This window comes from Schistocerca nitens, chromosome 7 (genome assembly GCF_023898315.1).
Source record: "Schistocerca nitens isolate TAMUIC-IGC-003100 chromosome 7, iqSchNite1.1, whole genome shotgun sequence".
NCBI classification, from domain to species: Eukaryota; Metazoa; Arthropoda; class Insecta; order Orthoptera; family Acrididae; genus Schistocerca; species Schistocerca nitens.
In genome coordinates, this window is record NC_064620.1 from 62,507,675 (window position 1) to 62,534,078 (window position 26,404).

At 41.5% G+C, this 26,404-nt stretch overlaps 1 protein-coding gene across 1 annotated transcript in view; it reads right to left on the reverse strand.

The window, feature by feature from the left end:
- Positions 1 to 26,404, reverse strand: part of LOC126195045 (fatty acid 2-hydroxylase) — a 66,324-nt gene that overhangs the window by 34,176 nt on the left and 5,744 nt on the right. The window contains exons 2-3 of the mRNA XM_049933491.1: positions 3,192 to 3,314; positions 2,424 to 2,712 (exon numbers count right to left, since the gene is read on the reverse strand). Coding sequence (XP_049789448.1) covers positions 2,424 to 2,633 — 210 coding nt within the window. The 5' untranslated portion in view covers positions 2,634 to 2,712; positions 3,192 to 3,314. The remainder of the gene's footprint in view (positions 1 to 2,423; positions 2,713 to 3,191; positions 3,315 to 26,404) is intronic.

Consider the following 26,404-nt stretch of genomic DNA (forward strand, 5'->3'; position numbering starts at 1 on the left):
CATCCCATAGCTCATGAGTGAAGACCAGAAAGACCTTCACAATCTGTGAAGAGCTTTTGGATTGCCCAAATGAGAATGAGATGTTCTTTAAGAAAATCATAACTGGTGATGGGATGTGGGTCTATGGTTTTGATGTTGACCACAGTTCAGTCTTCACAGTGGATCAGGAAAGGTTCCCGAAGACCAAAAAAAACTCATCAGAGGTCAGGTCAAATGTGAAAGCCATTCTGATAGTTTTCTTTGGCTTTGGAGGATTAGTTCATCATGAATTCATGCTACAGGGACAAACTGTTAATTGATTTTACAATTGGGATATGTTGCAACGCCTGCTAGAAAATGTGCCAAGGAAAAGACCTGAAATGTGGTGAGCAATTCATGACTTTTGCATCACGATAATGCACCCGCACATTGCACAAAAAACGAAATCACTGTTGCATCACGATAATGCACCCGCACATTGCACAAAAAACAAATCACTGGGCTTCCTCATTCTCCATACTTTCCAGACGTGGTCCCTGTGGACATTTTTTTTTATTTCCAAAGTTGAAAACCCTATTGAAAGGGTGAAGATTTTCAATTATAGTCAAGATAAAAGAGGATTCTTGGACAGAACTCCGTGTGATTGAGCGAGGGGCATTCCAAGATTGCTTCTGGAAGTGCAAAAGGCATTGGGAGCAGAGTATCAATTGTGGAGGAGAGTATTTCAAAGGAGACCATACACAATAAGTGAAAGGTAAGTTCAGAAAAAATTTGTACACAAAGCTCTTGAATTTTTTGAAAAGACCTTGTATTTTTGAGTAATCCACTTCCAGAATGTTACTGTAGTAGGGTAGTGTTGAGATTCAATATACTGTGCGGAAACAGTGTGAAGATAATTTTAGTATTATAATATGGGACTGCTCAATTTGTTGTCCTTATTTCTCTGTTCAATTCATGAAGTTAAACCCATTTATTTTTAAAAAAAAAATGAATGAAGTTACAGAATTTGTTTTACAATGCTGTGAAAGTACACACACTAATTTATTTCTCCACATAGTTTCCATCTGCATTGAGACATTTTCATAGTGTTTGACGAGCTCTGAAATTCTGCAGTTATATCTGTGCCTGAAGGAAATCTACAGTGTGGATTTCCAACTCCCCTTTGTATAGAAGAGTATAAATAATCCATGAAAAATGAACATAAATCTCTGATCTCTGCAGTGGTGAATTTGTGGTTTTCTCTAACCTTTCCATTAATCAAGCAAAACGTTTATGATTTTGATGATTTTGGTCAGCCACTTTTCTCACTAATGAGAATTGCAAGGGCAGATCTGATTGATTTGATTGGCAAAAGAGTTAGAGAAAACATGGATTCAACATCGTGGAGCTTTGTGTTCATTTTAAGCAGATTATTTGTGCGTTTCTGTACAAAGGGAAGTTGTTACCAAGCATCATAGCAGCTGCAGTCACAGGTGGCAGAATTCTATGATTTTGAACTTTCAGAGCTTGTCAAAGGCTACAACAAATTCTCAATGTGGCTGGAAAGTATGTGGAAAAATAAATTGGAGTGTGTACATTCACAGTATTGCAAACCAAATTCTGTAACTTTGTTCATGTTTATTTTTTTTAAATAAATGGAGATTGCTTTATGGACAGCCCTCATACTTTACTTTGTGCAGAACTAATCCATATTTATTTGTCTGTGACCATGTGAGCCATAGCTACTTGGTTATGGAATGAGTTAGTACAAATTCACAGAATGATGATTAGTGGGTTTATAAATGAAAAAAATTAATAAAACACAAAAAAGTTGGAGGTTATAGGAATAAATAACACTTTACAGAGGAAAGTTATTAAGTACTGCAAGAAACTCCAATTGAGAATGGGAAAGTGGCTTCAGTAAAAAGAGGAATGATTTGTTCAGAACCATCCTAATTATAACTATCATGTACATAAGCTCTGCATGAGAATTGTTTTTATTAAAATACTGCAGTTAAAAAATAATTGTGTTTGGTTCACAACACAAGAAAAAAAGAAATATGCATTGTATTTGGAATATATATTCACACTAAAAGCAATGTTGTAGAAGTTCATTTCCTAATTATCTTCCACAAAAGGTAAAATGAACTAGCAATATATAACACATGTTTAAATGTAATGTTATATATTATACTGTAATAGTTCATAATTAATAATGCTGAAGGTAATCCAGATTATAGAGGACTTTATAAAATTCAGTGCCTTTGGAAATAGAATTTGCATTATCAGTGCAGACTACTATGTAATATTCAGCACATATATGAAGAGTGTGAGGTGGTATTTATCTTGTCTTCTATGCCAATTTTCTATAGATATGAATGAAACAATGAGCATCTTGACTGTGTACTTTCATGAAAATGTGAGATTCTGGATTATATATAAATAACTAGTCCTACTATTCTTACCTCTAAGTCATCTCCTTCCCCTTTCTTCACTTTGTAGTCTTTCATCATGTAATATGCTGATGGAGCATGATGTATTTCATCCAATTTGTGACTAATCTCTTTCCCTCTATAAGGAGTAACAGTGTTAGTGCCTCCAGGGTGAAAATGGAGAAATTTTCCGATATCATAATCTTCACCCTTGTGTTTTATGACAAACTTGGCTTTTGTCATGATATTCTTTTTTACTATCTTCAGAATAATTTATTTATCACTTGCTTCTCTCTGTTTCACTGATTTTGTTTCACCCTACCTGAAAATCATCATGGTATGAACAACTTTAATGAGGCTTCAGTTGCAATCACATGGTTACGTGTATTGTTTGATAAAAGGATACAAAAAATGGAGATAAATGACAACCCAAATGTTACATTGACTTGATGTCCAGCTAAACTTTAAATGAAGTGAAGATATGGTGTACATCTACATACATTGCTAAGTTTACAATAAAGTGCTTTCTTTACTGTACAATCAAATAGAAGAGCTGAGAACAAATAAATAACTATGTAATTACTATGTACTGAATGATTTTCCTTCTTTATTATATGCTATGAGTATTTGGTTGTTAAACACTGTGATGTTGATCTGTATATGACAACAATTCAGTTAAGATTTCAGACCGATAGCTTTGACAAAACATTGAAATTTTGCAAAATAAGTAACTTCATTAGAGGAGATAAGTACGTAGTTCCACAAGAATATTGTTTTTGGTTTGTGCAGTGTTCAACTCACCATTTACAGATGAAGCAGATCAACTGAACATCATTGCAGCAGCACAGTTGACACCTGACTGAGGGGCTGATAAGTGTATGACTGCTTATATCTTCTGCTGCTGAATGAAGTGGTGTTCCTACTCTGAAATGGAGCATACAGTTATCTGGCTGGAAACATTTATGTAAGCTGCAATCAAAATCATTTATCTCTACTGTGATCTTGATAAGTATCGATTGACCTCTATCTTCCAACTGATGTTTGTCACACCTTCTAGTGCTGATCCATTTCAAGGACAAATATGCTTTCAAGTAGACTTCTTGACACATGTTGGAATGTTTAAGAACTTCACACAACTTCCCAATATCATATCATGAATTATTTCATGGTAAATTTTTTTGCTACAGTTTCATTATAAACATTATTTTCCAATCTGACTTCCTACTGCAGTAGAATCTACTTTTTTCCAGAAAGTTAACATGTCTCTAACAATAAAACTTTAGGTCTAGTGCAATTCATGGTATTAAGGTCAAAAAAGAAGAACTAAAAGACAGTGAAGCTTAATGTGGCTGTACCAACTTAGTTGTTACAGTTCTTATTATTCATACAATTTTTTAACCTGCTCTATGTATTGTTAGCATATTTATCTCCATTCTCCACCATCACACTCATACCAGTGAAAAATGGGCTGTCCCCAGGCATCCCTTTATTTACCACCTATTTAATTCTTGAGTATTGTTTGTCAGCCCTTATGAAGTTGATTTACCAGAGGCAATAAAGTTACAAAGAAGAACTGGAGTCATTTACTTGCCCTGAAAGCATTACAAATATCATTACAGGACTAATTAATAAAAAGATCAGTTGAAAACAACACATTGCTGTATTCCTGTTATTTTCTACCAAGCCCCTCTATTTGGGGCACCCTTCTTGTGTACATTAGAATGCTCCATTATTTTGTTGATATGATCATTCCAAGGATGTTGTGATCTGTCATGTTTGTTTGTCAGGTGGTTTCTGTTTGCCACTAATGATCTGGCATTCTCACCAAATGCCTATACTAGTTTAATGATTTTCTTTCAGTTCTATCTGTCACTGTTTCACTTACCCTCATTTTAGTTCTTACTCCATCATTAGTTTCATATCAATTTTTGATGTTCTGGTGGTCAGTCATTAGTAATCCTTTTCCACAGCTATGAGTCATCTTTTGTGGTCAGTATTTTTAAATGAAGAAACATGTTATTAGTGCCATGTTTGAATTTTGACAGTTGAAAAACGACCCCATTCAGTCTCATGTAGACTGGGCCACTGAGCTACACAGATTACGTAGGAATTGCTGTTTTGTGCTCAGCTCTCCAACAACAGACATGCCAGATGTAATGCTGGTGGGACCCTCATCTTTCCCACCTCCCAGATGATTCCATCAACAATCATAGCAGTGGCAATGGGCCCCATCAGTGGCAGCCCTCATTGTTTCCTGGCTGTAAATGTTACTTCCTTCACCACACATGCAGTGCATGACTCCAGGACTCCACTGGGGTGCATCATGTCACAAGTGTGCCAAAAAGGGACACTTGCAAAACGTATATTTTAGCAACTCTGCCAAAAATAAGCCCTAATGTATGAAAGTGAATGAAGTGATTGATAAATATACCAATGTGCAGACTTCTCAGAATGCAGTCCAGCAAGTATACTTAGATGAATTCGTAGACAAACACACAGTGAAGTTACTCCTTGAAGATGGTGCCTCTGTGTCCTTGCTAAAGTGACCCACTTACTTAAGTTATGGTCATTGTACTTGCAGCCAGCCAAGACAAACTTTTGGGCCTATGGATGCCATCATGTGCCCCCTTGCTAGGAAAACTATCCATTTTATTTAATTACAATCAAGTCTCTTACCCGTTAATTTTCTTGTTGCAGCTCACCTTCAAAGTGGACAATGTTTTTGGGGAAGATTCTTTTCACACTTTTGGGTTTACAGTTTGTGAAACAGTACATGCCACACAAACTGAAAGGCCTGACATCTTCCTAAAGACTCCCTGTTTGGAATAAAACAATATGGAAAGGATAGAGTGGTACTCACCACATAGAGGAGGCATTGATTCACAGACGGGCACAATGAAAAAGACGGCTAAAATGTTAAGCTTTTGGACAAAAAATTTCTTCTGAAGTAGAAAACTCACACATGTTTACACAAGCACAACTCATGCACATGTATGCACTGTCTCTGGGCACTGTAGCTGGCGCGTGAGAGGTGCTTGTGTGAATGTGCGTGTGTGTGTGTGTGTGGTGTGTGTGTGTGTGTGTGTGTGTGTGTGTGTGTGTGTGTGTGTGTGTGTGTGTGTTTTATACTTTGGAAAAAGACTTTAACTGTCTCTGATGCAAAGTGACACTTTCTCTCTGTTCGGTGCCGAAATAAATGTTCATTCTGACTCTAAAAGTGTGTCATTACGGTTCTACGCCACGTAATACCCACAGTATCATAGGAAGAATACATGAGTAAATTGGTTGGTGATCTAGGTGGATATAGGGTGCAAATGTTAGTGCAGAGAGCTACAGCCTCTGGCAGCAACAATGGAGCTAGCCCAACTGGTCATAGAGTCAAATGGAGCTTGATGATGGGTACAACTACATCGTTCCACTGCTTCGAATCCATGCTAGACTTCATCAACTACAGTGTCTGACAAGTGGTAGCATGCCATTCTCCTGGAAGCCAATCACCAGATTTTTCAGTGAAAGAGAGGGAGACAGTGAGAGAGAGAGAGAGAGAGAGAGAGAGAGAGAGAGAGAGAGAGAGAGAGAGAGCTGGAGAATGTACTGATCAGGGCAACGGTCGAGTACCCCTGTGTATTGAGGTGGGTCAGAACAGCATTTGCAATGTGTCGTTATCCATTGTCTTGTCGAAAAATAACTTCACAATATCAAAGATAGGGCACAGCCACTATATGTCAAAGATGAACGTAATTTGGCTGTGCTCGCTCTCCTTGAAGCCTCCAGACATCTGAATATGCGTAGCAGGCTTAGGTGAACTCAAGTTAATTATTGGATCTTTTTACTGACCACCTGGTTCCACTAAAACAGTTCTAGAACCATTCAAAGAAAATCTATGCACAGTAGTGCGTCAACACACAGATGATGAAATATTAGTTGGAGGGGACTTTAATTTACCCAGTATAGGTGTAGACTGGGACGTCTATGGATTCATTGCAGGTGGTATGGACAGACAGTCTTGTGAAGTCCTTTGGAACACATTTTCTGAAAACTGCGTTGAGCAACTAGTTAGACAACCCACATGCAGTGGAAAGATTTTAGACCATGGTACGAGGTACCCTCCACCATGCGCCATACAGTGGCTTGTGGAGTACGTATACCGATGTAGACGTAGACATGGATACATCCATCATGATGCTGTACAGAGAACCGGAACTCGTCAGAAATGACGACATGGTGCCAGTCATGTGTACGGCGTTGTCACTGGCCGCAGCTATATCGTCTTGCAACTCTTTGCTGTCATATAAGGGAAAGTCACGTCAATAATCGCCTTGCTGACAGTTCATGATGCTCTAGATATTGTTGCACTTTCCATGTCCTTGCATGTCTTGCTGCAAACAGTTCCACCTCCTGACCCAAGGTACATAGCACAGCTGAACGATTCTGTACAACTGGGTGAACAATGTGTCTGCCCTCTTGGCCACTAGCCTTTGGGGTTGCTGAGATCCTGCGTGGTGTAAGGTGACAGCCCTCAAGGCTACGCTTGTAAGTGCAAGTGCTTGTACGGCTGCCCAGCAGAGAGAACATAATAGCATTCATAAGAGTCTGATAGACACACAGCATGCGTAGCAGAAATGAGCAAGTGGCCAAGATGAGAGATCGCATAAAAAATGGACCAGTCATGTGTCTGTACAAAGTTGATGGGTGGACTCAGAGGCTGATCTGCATCTACAGTTATACTCTGCAAACCACCATGAAGTGCATGGCAGACGGTATGTCCCATTGTGCCAGTTATTAAGGTTTCTTCCTGTTCCATTCACGTATGGAGCATGGGAAGAATGATTGACTGAATGCTTCTGTGCATGCAGTAATTATTCCAATATTATCCTCACAATCCCTATGTGAGCGATACGTAGGCGTTTATAGTATATTATTAGAGTCATCATTTACAGCTGGTTATTGGAACTTTCTTAACATACTTTCTTGGGATAGTTTATGTGTATCTTCAAGAGTATTCCAGTTCAGTTCCTTCAGTATTTCTGTGACCCTCTCCCATGGATCAAACAAATCTGTGACCATTTGTGCTGCCCTTCTCTGTATATGTTCAATATCCCTTGTTAGGCCTATATGGTAGGGGCCCCACACACTTGAGCAATGTTCTGGGATGGGTCGCTCGAGTGATCTGTAAGAAATCTTCTTTGTAGAGTGATTGCCCTTCCTCAGTATTCTACCAGGAAACTGAACTCTACCACCTGCTTTACCCATGACTGAGGCTATGTGATCATTCCATTTCATATCCCTACAAAGTGTTACACCCAGGTATTCGTATGAGTTGGCCGATTCCAACAGTGATTCGCTGATGTTATAGTTGTGGGGACGTACAACCACTGGCTCTACTCCCCAATAATATCGCTGCCCTGCCACAGCAAGAACAACTGTATCTTTGCCACATCAGTTCTCTGTGGTATGCGGTCTATGCTATTCACATTGTGTATGCGCTGTGAGAATAAAAGTATTCATGGTGACAGGAGTGTGAGTGATTATCTATTGCCATAATTACCATGCCCACTCCCCACTACCTACAGTGGTCTTTTGAACCCTGCCACAAAATACCGAGTTATGCTCACGCCAGCATGCCGCCGATCACCATGGGATACAAACGTCAGGCCCAATCATGCTTCAGGAAATTCCCAATCCCAAACGCCCATTTCCAACATGTCCACATACACCTGGTGGGGCCAGTCCCAGATTCAAACAGAGACAAGTACATCTTGTCAACCATAGACAGGACAACTAGATGGGTGGAGGCCACACCTTTGAATAATATCTTGACTGACACTGTCACCCTAGCTTTCATCACACTATGAATTGCACGCTTTGGCTGCCCAGAGTCTCTGACGCTGACAACTGACCAGGGCCGGCAGGTCGAGTTCGCCCTATTCTTTGAGCTCCGCTGCCTCTGTGGGTGCCAGCAGTTCCACACGATGGCCTACCATTCTCTATCCAACGGACTTGTGGAACGGTGGCACCACATCGTCAAGAAAGCACTCATATGCCACGACCAGGAGTGGATGGAGGCTGTTCCGTGGGTGCTGCTGGGCACACAAGCTGCCTACAAAGAAGACGCCTCGCTGGCAGACGTGCTCTGTGGGGAACTGATCAGCCTCCCACCAGAGTTTTTGTCACAAACTACCGACACCGTGGACGTCAACCTACTGGATCTTGTAAAACATGTCAGGGACCACGTCCGCCACGTCTGCATCCCACCGCCATCCCACCGCGCCAAACCGGCCGCCTCTGTGCAACAAGGACCTCCAATCATATACACATGTCATGCTCAGGACTGACACTGTCAAACCGGCCCTTCGCCCTGCATACAGTGGCTTGTACGAGGTGTTGAAATGAGGGCCAAACACTTTTGATACCATGCAAGCTGGAAAAACGACAACAGCGTCACTGAACCACCTAAAACCAGTGTGAACTTTAGCGGACACTCCCAGTGTTTGCCCTCCACTGGCCCTAGCTCCAGGCCTCTCAAGTCAATTTACAGTCAGCCTAGATGTGTGAGACTACCTCCCAGAAGACATTTCTGTAACACTGTAGGACTCACTACTCGTGTTTACGGCCAACTTCCACAATAGACAGTCTGGCTACAGCATGCTCTCGAGGTCAGTGGAGCACTCCACGCCCCTTCTGCCTACAATCGACACAACAGATCTGAAATCCATTCTTTCTTCGGATGGCTTCCTGCTCTTGGCGGTCCTGGAGTGCTTCATAGCGACGACTGACACCCTGGATACTGCCAGCGGTGGACCGACAGCCTCACCGGACGACGCACCACCAGCCACCAACATCTAATGGCCACCGCCACTGCCCCTGCACTGCTGCTGATGCCACAGAGCAGCCACCCTTTACGGCTGCCCAGACACCTGGCGGTGTATTATATGTCGACTCACACCACTGCCAGCAGGGCAACGCACCAGGACATACAGCAGTCACCGTGCTCCGCACTTTTGGGGGAGGGGGGGTGGGGCTCTGTGGGGATGTAGAGCCACTGGTTCTACACCCCCCCCCCCTCCCCAATAAAATTGCTGCCCTACTGCAGCAGGAACAACTGTATTTTTGCCATATCAGTTCTCTGTAGTGTGTGGTCTATGCTAAGCGCATTGTGTATACGCTGCGACAGTAAAAGTATTCATATTAAGTGACAGGAATGCAAGTGATTATTTATCGTTGTAATTGCCTCACCCGCTCCCCACTACCTGCATAATCACAGGATATTACGTTATTTTTTTTTTTTTTAATTATTTGTGAAGCGCAAGACTTTGCATTGTTGAACATTTAGAGTAAGTTGCCAGTCTTTGCACCATTTTGAAATCTTATCAAGATCTGGCTGAATATTTATGCAGCTTCTTTCATACAGTACTTTAACACATCAATGAAAAGGTCTCAAAGGGACAAAGAAAATTAGATTAGGCATTGATTGCTAGGCGCCCCAAGTGGAAACCATGCTTTGTTTATGTTCCACATTTTTTCCAATTTTGACTGTGATAAACTGACTCTGTAAATGTTAATCATTGGCGTGTCAGTGTAGAAGGCGTCGTAAATTCAGCTAAGTAAAAAATTACTTCAATTCGCACATTTGCAAGTATGCGACTATACAGGGTCTCTCTCCTATGAGTCGTCAGGCGTATTATCTTTGGTGTTTCGGCAGATATTTACAATTTCGTTTTTACAACGTGTAATTGGAGTCAGACCTAGGGTGACCAGATGTAATTGTTTAAAAAGGATGACAAACAGTTTGAAAAAGGAGGACAAAGGAAGAAAAAGGAGGACACATGAAACGGGTCAACTGCAGATGAGGATACCACCCGTCAGATTTGGACAAATCACGTGACTGCGGGGAATTACCGGTAAAACTAGTAGTTGATTGTTACTGATGGTCAAGTGGTGGTTAACTGCGCAATATTAAAAAAATAAAAACATTGATTGCGGTGACAGTGTGGCGTCAATTGTTTAGTTATGTCAACAACATGGAATTGTTTACAAAGCGAAAAATGTAAGACCATTCACCTCCCTTCATTCGACGCACCACTACCAACATGTGCAATTCAAGCAGCAGCTAACGACCTGTAAACTGCACTTTAACCTTCCGAATACAAATAAATTGAATGACTACGAAACAATGCAATAAAACCATGATAGTTAATCTGTCGAGTTATTTCTAACCCTTATTGGCCACTGAGACGTACGTTTCGGCTCCACATATTTTACATTCCACTTCAAATTCATTTCTCTCTTTTTTGAAGCCGGATATTTGCAGGAAAGGACATCAGAAAATGTATACTTTCGTTTAGGCATAGCCAAATATTTTAGGTAAGTCACTCGGTTAAAAATTACACTGACAAATCACACGTTCACTACAGGAAGCCAAGCCAATACAAAGCGAAGATACGAAACGAAAATTTTAAATAATCGATATTTGCATTCACCTATAGGTAGATCAACGATAACATCGACGATCCTGGTGCCACTTACTAACACCGCCTTCGTGCGTGTTTGTCACGAAGGCCGTGCCAATAGTTAAAGTATTTCAGAAAAGAGCAATAGAACAGGACGAATTGTAAATTTAACTGTATTACGCTCAACTATGCGGAAAAGCCGGACACTAAAAATCCGCCCGGACCCCGGAAAAAGAGCTAAAGAGGAGGACATGTCCGGATTAATCCGGACGTCTGGTCACCCTAAGTCAGACCAAACAAATATTGCCCATCATGTCTTTCACGCGACACCCAGTGTCAGATGGAAAGTAAAACAAAAAAGAAAAAAAAAGATTTTGAAATGGAATTTTTTGGGACCATTCGATTGAGCAGTCCCAAATTAGTCTAGTGCGATATTCATTTTATCGATATGTACCAGCAGGGACAGTAAAACACGAAGAGTATCCAGTACTCCAGCAGCAACAGCACTGCCCTGGCCCGCGCTGACTGCTACCACCATGCAGCAGCACCGCTATTCAGTCGCTACTAGAGTACTCATTACTCTTCGTGTTTCACTGTTCCTGCTGGTACATATCGATAAAACGAATATCGCACTAGGCTAATTTGGGACTGCTCAATCGAATGGTCGCGTAAAATTGCTGTTTGAAAATAATTTTTTTGCAATGGGTAACAAACTGACGCTTCCGATCGACACTGGGGGTTGTATGAAAGACGTGATAAGCAGTCTTTGTTTGGGCCGACTCCAGATACACGTTGCAAAAATGAATATGTATCTGCCGAAACGCCAAAGAAAATGCTCCTGAAGACCCATATGAGAGACACTCGGCATACAAACCGACTTCCGAATGCCTGTAGAGTTGATTTTTTTTAAAATTATGGTATATTGGTAATGTAAGTGTTTTATGAAATATTATTTTAAATTTTTTAAAGTCGAATTTATTTGCTTAAATCAGCGAGAAACATAAAAACTGACCAGATAGGTCCGAGCTAAAATACTAGATTATGATATTCTTCTGTTGTACCATTTTCGCATAATCTTTCACTCTGTCAATACTTGCGTTTATTATGAAGTATTGTGAACTATTTTCGAACATTTGCGAGTGCCGCGAAAAACTCTTACGATATATACCGTCATTACAATGAAATGAATACCCTTAGCTGCTTACAGGCGTTGACATACGTCAACGGGGACAGATGAAAATGTGTGCCCCGACCGGGACTCGAACCCGGGATCTCCTGCTTACATGGCAGACGCTCTATCCATCCTTTTTTTTCCATTTTGTTCGGTATTGTTCGTTGCGTTTTGGTCTGGGCGGACGTCACAAGACAACCGTTCAAGTTGATCGTTGAGTCCTTGACTCAGTTTTTTATTACAGAGAGCACGCAACCCTCTGACCGAACACGCTGAGCTACCGTGCCGGCATCCATCTGAGCCACCGAGGACACAGAGGATAGCGCGACTGCAGGGATTTATCTCTGGCACGCCTCCCGCGAAACCCACATTCTCAATGTATTGTCCCGCACTACATTCGTAGTGCCCCCGCCAATTATACTCATTACTCGCGGCGCGTTGCCGATTCCCGTAAGAGTTCGGGCACTGTTTGTGCATTCGCACAGAAGAAGAAGATGGTCAAGTGACCGGTGAGCCTTAACTAAGATGGTATCTGTTTTTTCGGACATGTCCGAAAGAAAGATACCATCTTAGTATATATATATATATATATATATATATATATATATATATATATATATATATATATATATATATATATACCGTCAAGTGTAAACTTAGTTCGTGCTTTATAGAAGCTTTTAGCAACAGTATCCTCGTTCCAAAATACTCATTTCCTAATTTCATTGTGTATTTCAGTGCATATCTACGTGAATAAATCAAGACCGGTACTTTCGAGGATTTTCGTTAGTTACGAATGTTCTGCATAAATTGTTTCGTAGTAATCGATGTTTGTGGTTTACAGTTACTGTAAATAACTAATACATCGTGTCACATTAGTTTCCACTATTATGAATAACGTATATTGTCAGTATTTATCGTAAATTAACGCTATTGTTGTTTTTGTTAGTGACCATAACCTCAAGAACGTTTCAGAGAAATAGTAAATTTTGCCCACTTTTTGTTGTTGTCATAACAGATATCTCGTTTTGGCTATTAATAGCTTCAGTTCTTAATGGCAACTGGCAATAGGCCTATTTGTAGCGTATCAGTCCCATAAATTAAAAGAGAATCAGCAAGGTTAGTTTAAAGTTAGCTGTTTATTGTTCTGTAAAATGTTTCACCAGCCACCAAGAGCGTAAAGGGGGAAAGGGGGGCTGCAAGACTGGGGGCATGGGGTGTTTCTAATATTTTCGAAGACGAATGGCTACTTGCAAGTAGTACCCCGCTATGTAAGCTGTTCTAGGGCATGGGATGAGTTAGTTGCTTTTCATAAGCAGCTGCAAATCACCTTAACTACTGTCAAGTGTTTGGAAGCTGCGTCGAACAGGTGTGTGATGGGCTACCGAGAATCATCTACCAGAGATATCAAAGGTAACTCCAGTACTTCCTGTGCGTACTGCCTCCTCTGCAAGAAGTGCAGCATCTATCACTACTTGTCAACTTGACGGTGAATGATGTCTCAATGTGTGTGTGCGTGTCCGTCTTTGTGGGTTACGGGGTGCCCAACAACGATGTTAGCAGTGCCCATGCGAAAATAGTAGAAACGAATGTGATTAAAACGGACAAAATTCGAGAAAAGACATAAAAAGTGAGCCAGTGAGACTGGCTTCCACGTCAAAATGCAAAAGTGTGTGGTTGTATTTATCATCGGCAGGTCAAAAGTGCGATGAAGAATGGCACCTCTTAGGACAATTTCGTGCAGTGTCTCCTCCGCCATGTCAAACAGCATGGATTTCGAAAACAACGATCACGTGAAAATCATCTCTCTCTTTTCTGACATGACGTCCTGAAAAACATGGACGCAGTATTTCTTGATTGCTGAAAGGCATTTGACTCAGTACCACACATCCGGTTGTTATCAAAAGTGCGATTATATGGGATAGAAGACGAGATTTGTGACTGGATTGACGATTCGTTGATGGGAGGGACACAGCAAGCTATCTTCGATGGAGATTCATCGACAGATATAGAAATAACTTAAGATGTACCCCAGGGATATGTGTCGAGACCCTTGCTGTCCGTGTTGTATACTGAAGACAAAAATTCAGTCAGAGCTTGATAAGAATTCCAAGTGGTACACAGACTGGCAACTTTCTTTAAATGTTGAGAATTATAAAATTGTACACTTTACAACACAAATTTAATATCAGTAAGTCACAGTTGGAGTCGGTCAACTCATAAAAATACCTGGGTGAATCAATTTGAAGATGTATGAAATGGATCGATCACATGGACTCAGTCGTAGGCAAAGCATGTGGCAGACTCTGGTTCATTGTTAGAATACTAGGGGAATGCAATCAGTGTGCAAAGGTGACTGCATACAAAGCACTCATATGACAGCCTAGAATATTGCTCAAGTGTGTGGGGCCCGTACTAAATAGGAGTAACAGGTGATATTGCACGATAACAAAGGAGGACAGCACGAATGGTTGGAGGACTGACTGAGTCATGGGAGAGAATCACGGAAATGCTGAAAAACCTGTATTGGCAGACTGTTGAAGTTAGACACTAAGCATCCCGCAAAAACCTACTTGGAAAATTTCTAGAACCAACTTTAACTAGTGAATCTAGGAATATATTACAACGCCACGTGTAGTGCTCCAATGGGGATGACGAAGATTAGATTAATTACAGCACGCACAGAGGCGTTTCACCTGTTCTTTTTCCAGAGTTCTATTCTTGAATGTAACAGGGAAAAGCCCTAATAATATTGGTACAATGGGAAGTACCTTCTGCCATGCACTTCACGATGGTTTGCAGAGTATAGATATATATAAGTGACAGCTTTGTTAATTCAAGAATTACAGAGCAATAAAGAGAAACAGAAGCCCATAATAACCTTACAGATTCATAACTTTGTTAAGAGGTTTAGCAGGGACATGAACAGCAATTCAAATAAGAAGGAAAACAGTGTAGAATAAGAATCCATTTCAGAATTGCTGATTGTTAACTATTTCTGAGCAAGAATAATGAATATCTTGTGTAGCATTTAATTTTTGATATTTGTTTATAAAAAGATGGCGTAGATAAAATTACTGGAGACAATCGCAAAAAACCATTTTAAATTACGCAACACATTACGCACATCAGTCAAATTCTATAAACTGACATTTTGCTGTGGTCATGAACAGCGATGGTATTTCGATCGTAAAAAACAGAGCTCAGTCCCAGTAACACACCACATAGAAGCTGGCGATCTGCTCTTCCCGATAAAACCATAAAATCATGGTGTTACATAGCAAATAACGATATTGTCCTTGTCATTAATTATATTAGAGAAGAAAACAATTCATTCTTTTTACCATTATTGGAATACTGTTTACAATACCTAAATTCTGATTATGTAGCGAGATGTGCGATGAAAAGACGCATCCACGGTTGGGTCTCATACCCCTATCACATACGGCATTCCGTTGCGCTCCCCTGGAGATGAATCCTGTCGTGGGCGACGGGGTTAGTCGGCCAGTAATCGCCGAGCGGTTTGGAAGTCAGTCGTTATGACCAGTTCATCGGTATACGCGGCGGGCTAGCTACAATGTTTAGATTCCGGAGAATCTCGTGTGGCTATTGGACTGTTAACTGTTCGTGGGAGACTTTTTAGTTAGAGTAATTCACACTCAGTCTGAACATTGGTTTGTGTGGTGCATACTTATGGACTTTGATGATTTCGCAGACTGTGTCACATTCTGTCACATATGCTAGTCTGAATACGGTAAGTATCAGTAGCCGTCAAGATCCCATGGGGACATTGGACAGGGCAACTGTGTTTAATGTAATAATCAGATAAACATTTTTCATTAAATGAATGAACATCTACATCTATGTACATCTACGTGATTACTCTGCTATTCACAATAAAGTGCCTGGCAGAGGGTTCAATGAACCACCTTAAAGCTGTCTCTCTGCCGTTCCACTATCGAACGGCGCGCGGGAAAAACGAGCACTTAAATTTCTCTGTGCAAGCCCTGATTTCTCTTACTTTATCGTGATGATCATTTCTCCCTATGTAGGTGGATGCCAAAAGAATTTTTTCGCAATCGGAGGAGAAAACTGGTGACTGAAATTTCAAGAGAATATCCTGTCTCAGCGAAAAACGCCTTTGTTCTAATGATTGCCACTCCAATTTACGTATCATGGCTGTGGCACTATTTCCCCTACTTCGCGATAGTACAAAACGAGCTGCCCTTCTTTGTACTTTTTCGATGTCATCCGTCACTCCCATCTGATGCGGATCCCACACTGCACAGCAATACTCCAGAATAGGGCGGACAGGCGTGGTGTAAGCAGTCTTTTTAGTAGACCTGTTGCACCTTCTAAGTGTTCTGCCAGTGAATCGCAGTCTTTGGTTTGTTCTACCCACAACATTATATATGTGATCGTTCCAATTTAGGGTATTTGTAATTGTAATCTCTAAGTATTTAGGCTGTAAAGCCTTCAGATTTGTGTGACTTATCGCGTAATCGAAATTTAGCGGATTTCTTTTAGTATTCGTGTGAATAACTTCACCCTTTTCTTTATTCAGGGTCAACTGCCACTTTTCGCACCATACAGATACCTTACCTAAATCATTTTGCAATTCGTTTTGGTCATCTGACGACTTTACTAGACGGTAAATTATAGCATCATCTGCAAACAATCTGAGACGGCTACTGAGATCTTCTCCTATGTCGTTAATATAGATCAGGAACAACAGAGGTCCTATAACACTTCCTTGGGGAACGCCGGATATTTCTTCTGTTTTACTCGATGACTTTCCGTCTATTACTACGAACTGTGACCTTTCTGACAGGAAATCACGAATCCAGTCGCGCAACTGAGGCGATATTCCATAGGCACACAGTTTGGTTAGAAGACGGTTATGAGGAACGGTGTCAAAAGCCTTCTGGAAATCTAAAGATATGGAATCAATTTGACATCCCCTGTCGATAGCAGTCGTTATTTCTTGAGAACACTTGGCACTTGTTGTTACTTGAGAGAATTTTCCACCCATTAAGAGAAAGTTCTGCCTAGCTATTCCCATATCAGTGAAGATTCCTTGTGGTATGACGACAGAATATTATTGGACAAAGTTAAAGGCGAGAACCTGCTGTTTGGATACCCTAGACCAACTTAACTTCTAGACAATGAAATAAAGCCTCAGTACGGTAAGGTAGGCAGAGTTTGAAGAAGAAGAAGAAAAAGACTGGTTCAACTCCGTGTACTACCTCCAAGGCAGCTCGCAGTGCATTATGTATCGACGTTGTGAGCTCATCTATTCCATGTTCGCATGACAGTCGTGGGTTTCAGACCAAAGCAAACAGAACTGTCGCGGAATGATAAACCGCTGTCTCTACATCTACATCTACATATATACTCCGCTAGCCACCAAGCGGTGTGTGGCGGAGGGCACAATTCGCGCCAAAGTCATCCCCCCCCCCCCCTCCGCTCTGTTCCACTCGCGGATCGCGCGAGGGAAAAACGACTGCCTGAACGCCTCAGTACGAGCTATTATTTCCCATATCTTTGAATGATGATCATTGCGCGATTTGAAAGTTGGTGGTAATAATATATGCTCTACATCTTCGGCGAAGATTGGATTTCGGAATTTAGTGAGCACCCCTTCTGTTTAGCGCGTCGTCTATCTGCAAGTGTGTCCCACTTCAAACTTTCTATGAGATTTGTAACGCTCTCGCGATGGCTAAATGTACCAGTCACGAATCTTGCCGCTCTTCTTTGGACCTTCTCAATATCTTGAATCAGACCCAACTGGTAAGGGTCACATACAGGCGGACAATACTCTAAGAGTGGACGAAGTAACGTATTGTAAGCTATGTCCTTCGTTGAAGGACTGCATCGCTTCAGGATTGTACCAATAAACCGCAATCTAGAGTTCGCCTTACCCGTTACTTGTGTAATCTGATCATTCCATTTGAGATCATTTCGAATAGTCACCCAGATACTTGACTGATGTTACCGCTTCCAAAGACTGATAATTTATTTTGTACTCGTACATTAATGTGGATTGCCGCCTTATTATACGCAGCAATTCCAGCAGCTTTATTAGCCACAGTACTCATGAATTCCGACATGCGCATGTAGACATTTATCCTTTTTACACGAAGCTAAGACTACTTCTCACAATAAGTAGACATTTAAAGCTGGTTTCTGAATGGGAAAACAGCTGCACAATCTTTCCTTTTATGCAAAATGTAGTTGCTATTATTCCTACCCGCTTTCTGGGACTGCGCTGAAATGATAGTAATTTGTACACTGAAGCGCCAAAGAAACTGGTATAGGCATGCGCATTCAGGTACAGAGATATACAGTATAAACAGGCAGAAGCTAACAACAAGTGTCTGGCGCAGTTGTTTGATCGGTTATTGCTTCTACAATGGTAGGTTATCAAGATTTAAGTGAGTTCGAACGTGGTGTTATAGTCGGCGCCGGAGCGATGGGACACAGCATCTCCGAGGTAGCGATGAAGCGGGGATTTTCCCGCACGAACATTTTACGAGTGTACCATGAATATCAGTAATCCGGTAAAACATCAAATCTCCGACATCACTGCTGTCGGAAAAACATCGTGCAAGTACGGGACCAACGACAACTGAAGAGGATCGTTCAGACGTGACAGAAGTGCAACCCTTCCTCAAATTGCTGCAGATTTCAGTGATGGGCCATCAACAAGTGTCAGCGTGTGAACCTTTCAACGAAACATCATCGATATGGACTTTATTAGCCAAAGGCCCACTCGTGTACCCTTAGTGACTGTACGACATAAAGCTTTACCCCTTGCCTGGGCCCATCAACTCCGAGATTGGATCAACATCTACATTGCACTGTTGATGACTGGAAACATGTTGCATGGTCGGACTAGTCTCGTTTCAAATTGTATCGACCAGATGGAGGACAACCTCATGAATTCATGGACCCTGCATGTCAGCAGAGAATTGTTCAAGCTGTTGGAGGCTCTGTAATGGTGTGGGACGTGTGCAGTTGGAGTGATATTGGACCCTCGATAAGGCTGGATACAACTCTAGCAGGTGACACGTACGTAAGCATCCTGTCTGATCACCTGCAGCCATTCATGTCACTTGTGCATTCCGACAGACTTGGGCAATTCCAGCTGGACAGTGCGACAGCCCACAGGTACAGAAGTGCTACAGAGTGGCTCCAGGAACACTCTTCTGAGTTTAAACACTTTCGATGGCCACCAAACTCCCCAGACATGAACATTATTGAGCATATCTGTAATGCCTTGCAACGTGCTGTTCAGAAGAGATCTCCACCCCTCGTATTCTTACGGGTTTATGGACAGCCCTGCAGCATTCTTGGTGTCATTTCTCTCCAGCACTACTTCAGACATTAGTCGACTCCATTCCACGTCCTGTTGCGGCACTTCTGCGTGCTCGCGGGACCCCTGTATGATATTAGGCAGGTGTACCAGTTTCTTTGGCTCTTCGGTGTACATCCAGACATGTCAATTGGACGTCTGGTGGATGACACATTCATGGTGCTGCAATTTTACTAGAGTAGACACGTTTGTGCTGTGGTGGACAAAGAGGATCCACTGTGAATCAACTACTACATTACAGAAATTGGCGAAAAATGAAGAAAGACCGTGAGAAAAGCATGCTTGAACGTAAATCCGGATGCTAGTCAAGCCTGTAGGTTGTGCTATTGTATTTTAACACGAACGGCAGCTGTGTGTAATGTCCTCGGTACGTTGCAAGTGTCAGTCACGGGCAGAACAGTTTTGTTTTTGTTGTGAATGCATTACATCGGAGCTAAGTGATTTCGAACGTAGACAAATTTTTGCTGCTCGTATGGTGGGTGTTGCCATAACCAAGTAACCGAAGTGCTTGCAGTATCGACACTGTACTGAAGATTTACACCGCACACAGGGAAAGCGGAAGAACGTCGTCCGCTAAGTCACAACGCGGACGAAAGTGTGTGTTGAGGAATCGTAACGGACGATCACTGAAGAACATTGTGATGAAAAATAAGAGGACGACAGTTACGTAAGTATCTGCAGAAATGAATGTCACACTCGCGAACCCTGTCTGCATCAAACCAACAGGAAGGGAGCTCGATAAACAGGGAATTGCAGGGCAAGCTGAAATTCCAAAACCACTCGTCTGTGGTGCAAATGCCCGTAACAGTAAAACGTGGTGAAGGGGCCATGAAATCTGGGCCATGGATCAATGGAAGAAGTCGTTTGGTCGCATGAGTCTTGTTTCACACTGTTTCCATCTTATGGCCGAGTTTACGTCCCAAGAGTGAAACATGGCGGTTGTTTGGTGATGATTTGGGAGGCCATATCATGGCGTTCCACGGGCCCCACGGTTACTTTGCAAGGTCGGCCTACTGCCAAGGATTATGTGACAATTTTGTCTGATCAGGTCCATCCCATAGGACAAAGTGTTATGCTCCTAAACGACAGGACGGGACTGCTTTTGTGAACACGAGGATGACTATTGTCACATGTCCCCTGACCACCACGGCCACCAGAGCTCAATATTATTGAGTCTTTGTGGTCTGCTTTGGAGATGAGGATGTGCTACTGCTATCCACCCCAATAATCGTTACATGAACCAGCCGTTATTTTGCAGCAAGAATGATATAGGATTCCCCTGAAAACCACACAGACCTGTATTTATCCATTCCGAGACGACTGGAGGTTGTTTGGAATGCCAATGGATTTCGTACACCGTACTGTGCTGTGTTTTTGGTGTTGCCATATTTTTGTCTAACTCTGTAGAACGTTACTTTGATAATAGAGCTGTATACAAGATTAAGAGGAAGCCGAATCATTCCTTGCAAACAAAATCCAAACAAATTCAAAATAAGCGGAAGAACAACTACGAAATAAACGTCCAGTTAATTAGGAGGCAAGATATAACCTGAAATGCGGAAACACCAGAAGATAATCAGCAATTTGTGCAAAGACAGGCAGCCGCGGATGGATCAAAGTGAAGAAGTGGAGGTTCTTAGAGAACCTACCCCCCCCCCCCCCCCGCCCCCTCCGGAGATAAGTTTATTAAAACCATTTATACTTTTACTTACGTCAATTTCCAAACCTTTTAACTGACTGTTGATGAAGCATGTAGTATGAAAACTAAGCGTCTGGTAATAGGTAGGTAATTCCACTTCGTAGCTGGTTGCCTTTGAGATGGGCTGGTGGACGGTAGAGAACATTCCATTCACAGACTGAGTGTACCTTCTGTCAACAACAAACCCGTCATGTTCGTGAGTGCAAGGAAGCTGAGTAACGCAAGGCAGAAGGGGGAAGACCTTTCACTAAGGCAAAAAAGTATCGGAAAGAACTAGCCTTTTCCAAACATAACGTGGAAACGACCAAAACAAACATTTTCCCGACTTTGTTAGCCTACAGAACCGTAATCTGCAGACTTTATAATGACGAGTCATACTTCGATTTCATGTCTTGTAAATTATGAAGTTGTCAAAGTTATGAAAGTTGGTTGCTATTATATTTCTTCCATTAAATGCATGGCACATGTTTTTCCCATTTTTGGGACGAGTACTTTTCAAATAATGTATTTTATGAAATGCAGTTTCTTTGATCTTATGCTATAGCCATGTATTAAGCACTGATTTAAATAAATCAGTATTATTATATTCTTCTCTTTTCTTCTGCGGCGTTTCTTCCTATCAGTTAGGTGTTTTCGATCTCCATAGGCCTCTTTCGTTCCAGTAATCTGGTCATAGATTTCTGTCTTCCGTTTTTTTTTTTTCCTATCTTAGCGCTGGCCTTTTGTCCTTCTTCTTCCGGGCTACTCTCAGTTTAAAATCTTACTTGGCCACGTATGGTTAGGCATTCTCTGTACGTGCCCATACAACTTAAGCGCTCAGTTTTCCAAAGTTATTGTTGTGGAGCGTGTTATCCTCATTCGCCTCTATACCTCCTCATTTTGTATCCTGTCTTGCCTCGTTAATTGCATACATTTTCTCATATAGTCCATTTCCACTGTTCTGATTTTCTCCCTAACTTGTTTGAGACCACATCTCAACTCCATACAGAATTATGTTCTCCACCATACTGTTAAATATTCTTTTCTTACTATACTGCCAAATATTATTATTACATACTATCTCATGCTATTCTGTAGATATTATCCTTGTCACATCTATCGGAATTATCTATTATTGTAGCTTCTGCAAGATTTTGTTTGTCCTTCCTCTGTGTCAATTTTTACCATATCCTGTTCCACACACATACACTCGGTCTTGTCCAGATTTATTCCCAAACCCCATTTACTATACTGCTCTTAATACTTACGGTGTTGGTTTTGTACGTAGCTGCCATCATCTGTGGACTGGCTGAAGTATGTGATTTTTGAAGTTATAACTCGTGTGTTGAAATATGTAGGTGGCATTTCAAAACATTTTTAGGTTTTACTGTAGTTTCTAGTTTAAATATACATATATTGGCGTTGCTAGGGTTAAATGCGAATTCACGAATGAAACTTCAATTTAATAGTATCTATCGCAGAAAAAAACTGAAAATGCGTATTGGTATTCAAATAATACCCCGGTAAGTAAACAAGTGATCTTTCTGTTCAACTTTCTTCCACAGCCCATTTAAATCTAAAGAAACACACAAAACACAAGAACACAGCAAATTTTAGCGTTCATAGTGGAGTACAGTGTGTTAAAACTGAAACCTGGAGAGATACTTAGTACAACAAGACACTCACTGGTCTATTTTCCTGCTTTACCTGAAGGAAATTCTTCATAACAACACAATCAGCGAAAATAAAACGATAAACGTTTAATCTAAATCGCCGTCAAATATTTCGCTCTCACCATTTGCAGACTAGTCAATGACTTTGTAAATCATTTGCTCCAGACGTTTCTCCTCTTCACTGCACGTTTTGAACACAAAATCAACACCAAAACTCACGAAACAGAGAGAACTTGAACATCAGCTAACGCCTATGAAACGAGAGGCAATGACGAAGGTTTCAAAGACGACAAGTTTTCCCGGTAATAATATCTCCACTACCTCCTAGCAAAAACTACGAAGCCTGCAGATCCGACAGACGTTTGTGGGAGCCGTAAATATACGTTTGACACCGTGGAAAACCATCGTAACTGGCGCGACTTAATATTAGGTCCGCTGCACAGTCTAATCTCCCACAAGCGGCGTAATATTACGTCAGCCGCACAGTATAAACTGTGAAGGTTTCTCAGAATGTATTCCATATCGCCTTCATCTTGAGAGAATATTACCTGGTAATTCGCCAAAAAAAGAGAGCGAAGAGTACTGTCACCAGTTTTTTCAGCGCCTTTTCCACGTAATCGTTAAACAGAATAGGTGACATTCCACAACCTTATTTTGGACCCTTGTCAACGAAAACATTCGGGTAACCTTTTTTCCACTTTAAATCATTAATTTTGAATTCCTCTAGAACTTTTTTACCAGATTAATCCATTTTCTCTCGCATTAACCCTTCTCATTTCTTCCTATAATTATGTTCTATGGGTATTTTAATGAGCTTTCTTAGGTCCACAAAAGTAATATATACGCTTTTACTTTTTTTTAAGCATTTTTTCAATAACTGTCTGATACAACGAATGTTATCAAGACATGATTGTCCTTGCCTAAAATCACTTCGCTCTTCACTTAAAGCCGACACATCCTTTTCTATTTTCTTACTCAAAATAACGGAGAAATGGTTACCTCATGATCATTAAGTGCAGGAGCCGATCTATAATTTTTTATTGTAGTCCCATTTTGAAAATTAATTTATTTACTAAGATCGCTATGCTGACACCATTGCCACATTTCTAGTTTTGGGAGTATGTATTGACATCCTCAAAGTCTTAAAACCGGGAAGTGGTAGTTACAATTCTCACAACACTTTGTTACATGAGGAGTATACAATATGCATAAAAGTCGAGGCGTTACAATGACGTGCCAGGTGTTCTGACATAAGGTATGCGTATTCAAAGTTGTGCATAATTTATGACAGAACGCCTAACATGTCACTGCAATGCCGTGACTTTTTTATGCATATTGCGTGGTCCTCATGTGACAGAGTGGTGGAAACATTGTATGATGTAACTACCACTACCCGGTTTTATGGATCTGAGGATGGCAATACATACTGCCGAAATTACTAACTGAGTGACTGTGTTATCATAGCGATCTTAAATTGGCTTTCAAAAGAAGACTGCAATACAAAAATCTAGCTATTGATTAGGTAAATAACGGAGGAGGATGTAAAAGCAGGGCTGGTTCAAATGGCTCTGAGCAGTATGGGACTTAACATCTGAGGTCATCAGTCCCCTAGAACTTAGAATTACTTAAACCTAACTAACCTAAGGACATCACACACATCCATGCCCGAGGCAGGATTCGAACCTGCGACCGTAGCGGTCACGCGGTTCCAGACTGAAGCGCCTAGAACCTCTCGGCCACTCAGGCCGGCTAGCAGGGCTGCTAAAGTAAAAGTTAATAAAGCCCCAAGATCAGGAAATATACGAATGGGACTTAGAAAGTATGGAGGAAGTGAAGTAATGTCTACAGAAACTCTTCGGGAAAATAGAAGCGGGAGGAGATCCACCTATGGAACAGAATTCATCAAATCTCCATATGTACAAAAAGTGACAAGAGAATATGCACAAATTATTACCGTATTAAAATATTTTATGAATTGTTATTGTTGTTATGAAAATACTAGACATCTGAGGCATGTTGTATGCATCAGTCTCATACCTCCTTCCTTTAACAGACAAGTCGTAGGTGAAACGCATTTTGAAAATCACCGTAAATCACGAACAAATTCCCCCCTCCCACTCTCTCCCGAGCAAAGCTGAACCATGGGTGGTCGCTTTCTGGGAGCTGACCTATCAACGGAAATAAATGTAACATAACGTGCGTAAGTGCACAACGAGACTCGAATCTTTTGACCACACCATCGGTGATTAGTGACTCATGGCCGTTTACTGTCAAAGATTTTCTCTGCAGAGCGATTTAAAGTGGAACAAACACGTAGTTATAGCATTGGAGAAGGAAGACGCCAGACTTAGACTTATTGAAAGAATCCTAGGGAAGTGTAATTCACCGACAAGGACATGAATTGTTCGACCATTTCTTCAATTTTATTCCTCGTTAGTGGATTTTCACGAAGTTGCATAACGGACGAGACAGAGAAGTTTCGAAACAGAGCTACTAGCTTCTTCACGAGTTTGTTTTCTCGGTGCGAGAGCTTCATAGAAATGATTCACTCTAATGAGAGCTTCCACAAGGTTTTGTACATCGGAGAGAACCTTACTCTCAAATTTTCGAGAGCCCACGTTCAAACACATGTCAAGAAACATACGAGGCGACTTCAAAAAGTAAGATACACATTATTATGGCAGCCAAGTGACTTCAATTGGATAGTGCACTTCGCTAAAAAGTGACACATATACATGACGCCGTTTGTCAGCATAGTCACCAAGTCTCTGTAAATAACAGTCGGAACGTTCTACTAATCGGTCAGTTTCTCGACCATAGAAGTCCGTTCCTTGGGGACGCAGCCACTCAAGAACTGCTACGTGAATGAAGTCGTGGTTGGGAAATCTGTTTGGCCCCCTGATGTTCTTCCAGCTTGTTGAAAGGGTGGAAAATGGCACGGTGCAAGATGTAGACCGGCCGGTCAGCTCGCCTTCGTCAAGTTGTCAGCGCCTTTTCAGTACGGCTGGACGCGGCGTCGCATCTGGTCCACTGCCTCCAGAATTTTACCATCAATCTCTATGCAATTCAACCAATTTGATAACAAGAATCGTAGCTAGCCGCGGGTTTTAACGTTGGAGTACTTATTGCAGTCGCCTTGCCAATTCACCATCAGAATGTGATACGCCTGTTATGCGTACTTTGACAGAGCTTTCCCTGCAGGAAACCAGGAACGCGTACACTCTTCTGACAATGCGCCACTGTTGTTGCGCGATGGTCTTGGAGTGGGACCAAGTCCCCACGTAGTAGAGTATGTGTAGAAAAAAGAGCCGATTGGAGAGAGCAAGACTACACGTTCTTACTGAGTTACTTAATTAATCATTGACACATAAACGCAGGATTGGTATCTTTTTTTCTCTATCTCTAACATAATTTTTTTTCTCGGTTATGGGTGCATAATAATAGCCTATTTAATACCAAGTACTTCACAAATTTCTTTTATTGTAGTATACTTAGCCAGTCCCATCGTGAGTATTTTTGAGTTACGTGTGGGTCTCCGCCGGCCTGTGTGACCGAGCGGTTCTAGGCCCTTTAGTCTGGAACGCGCGACCGCTACGGTCGTAGGTTCGAATCCTGCCTCGGGCATGGATGTGTGTGATGTCCTTAGTTTAGGTAGGTTTAAGTAGTT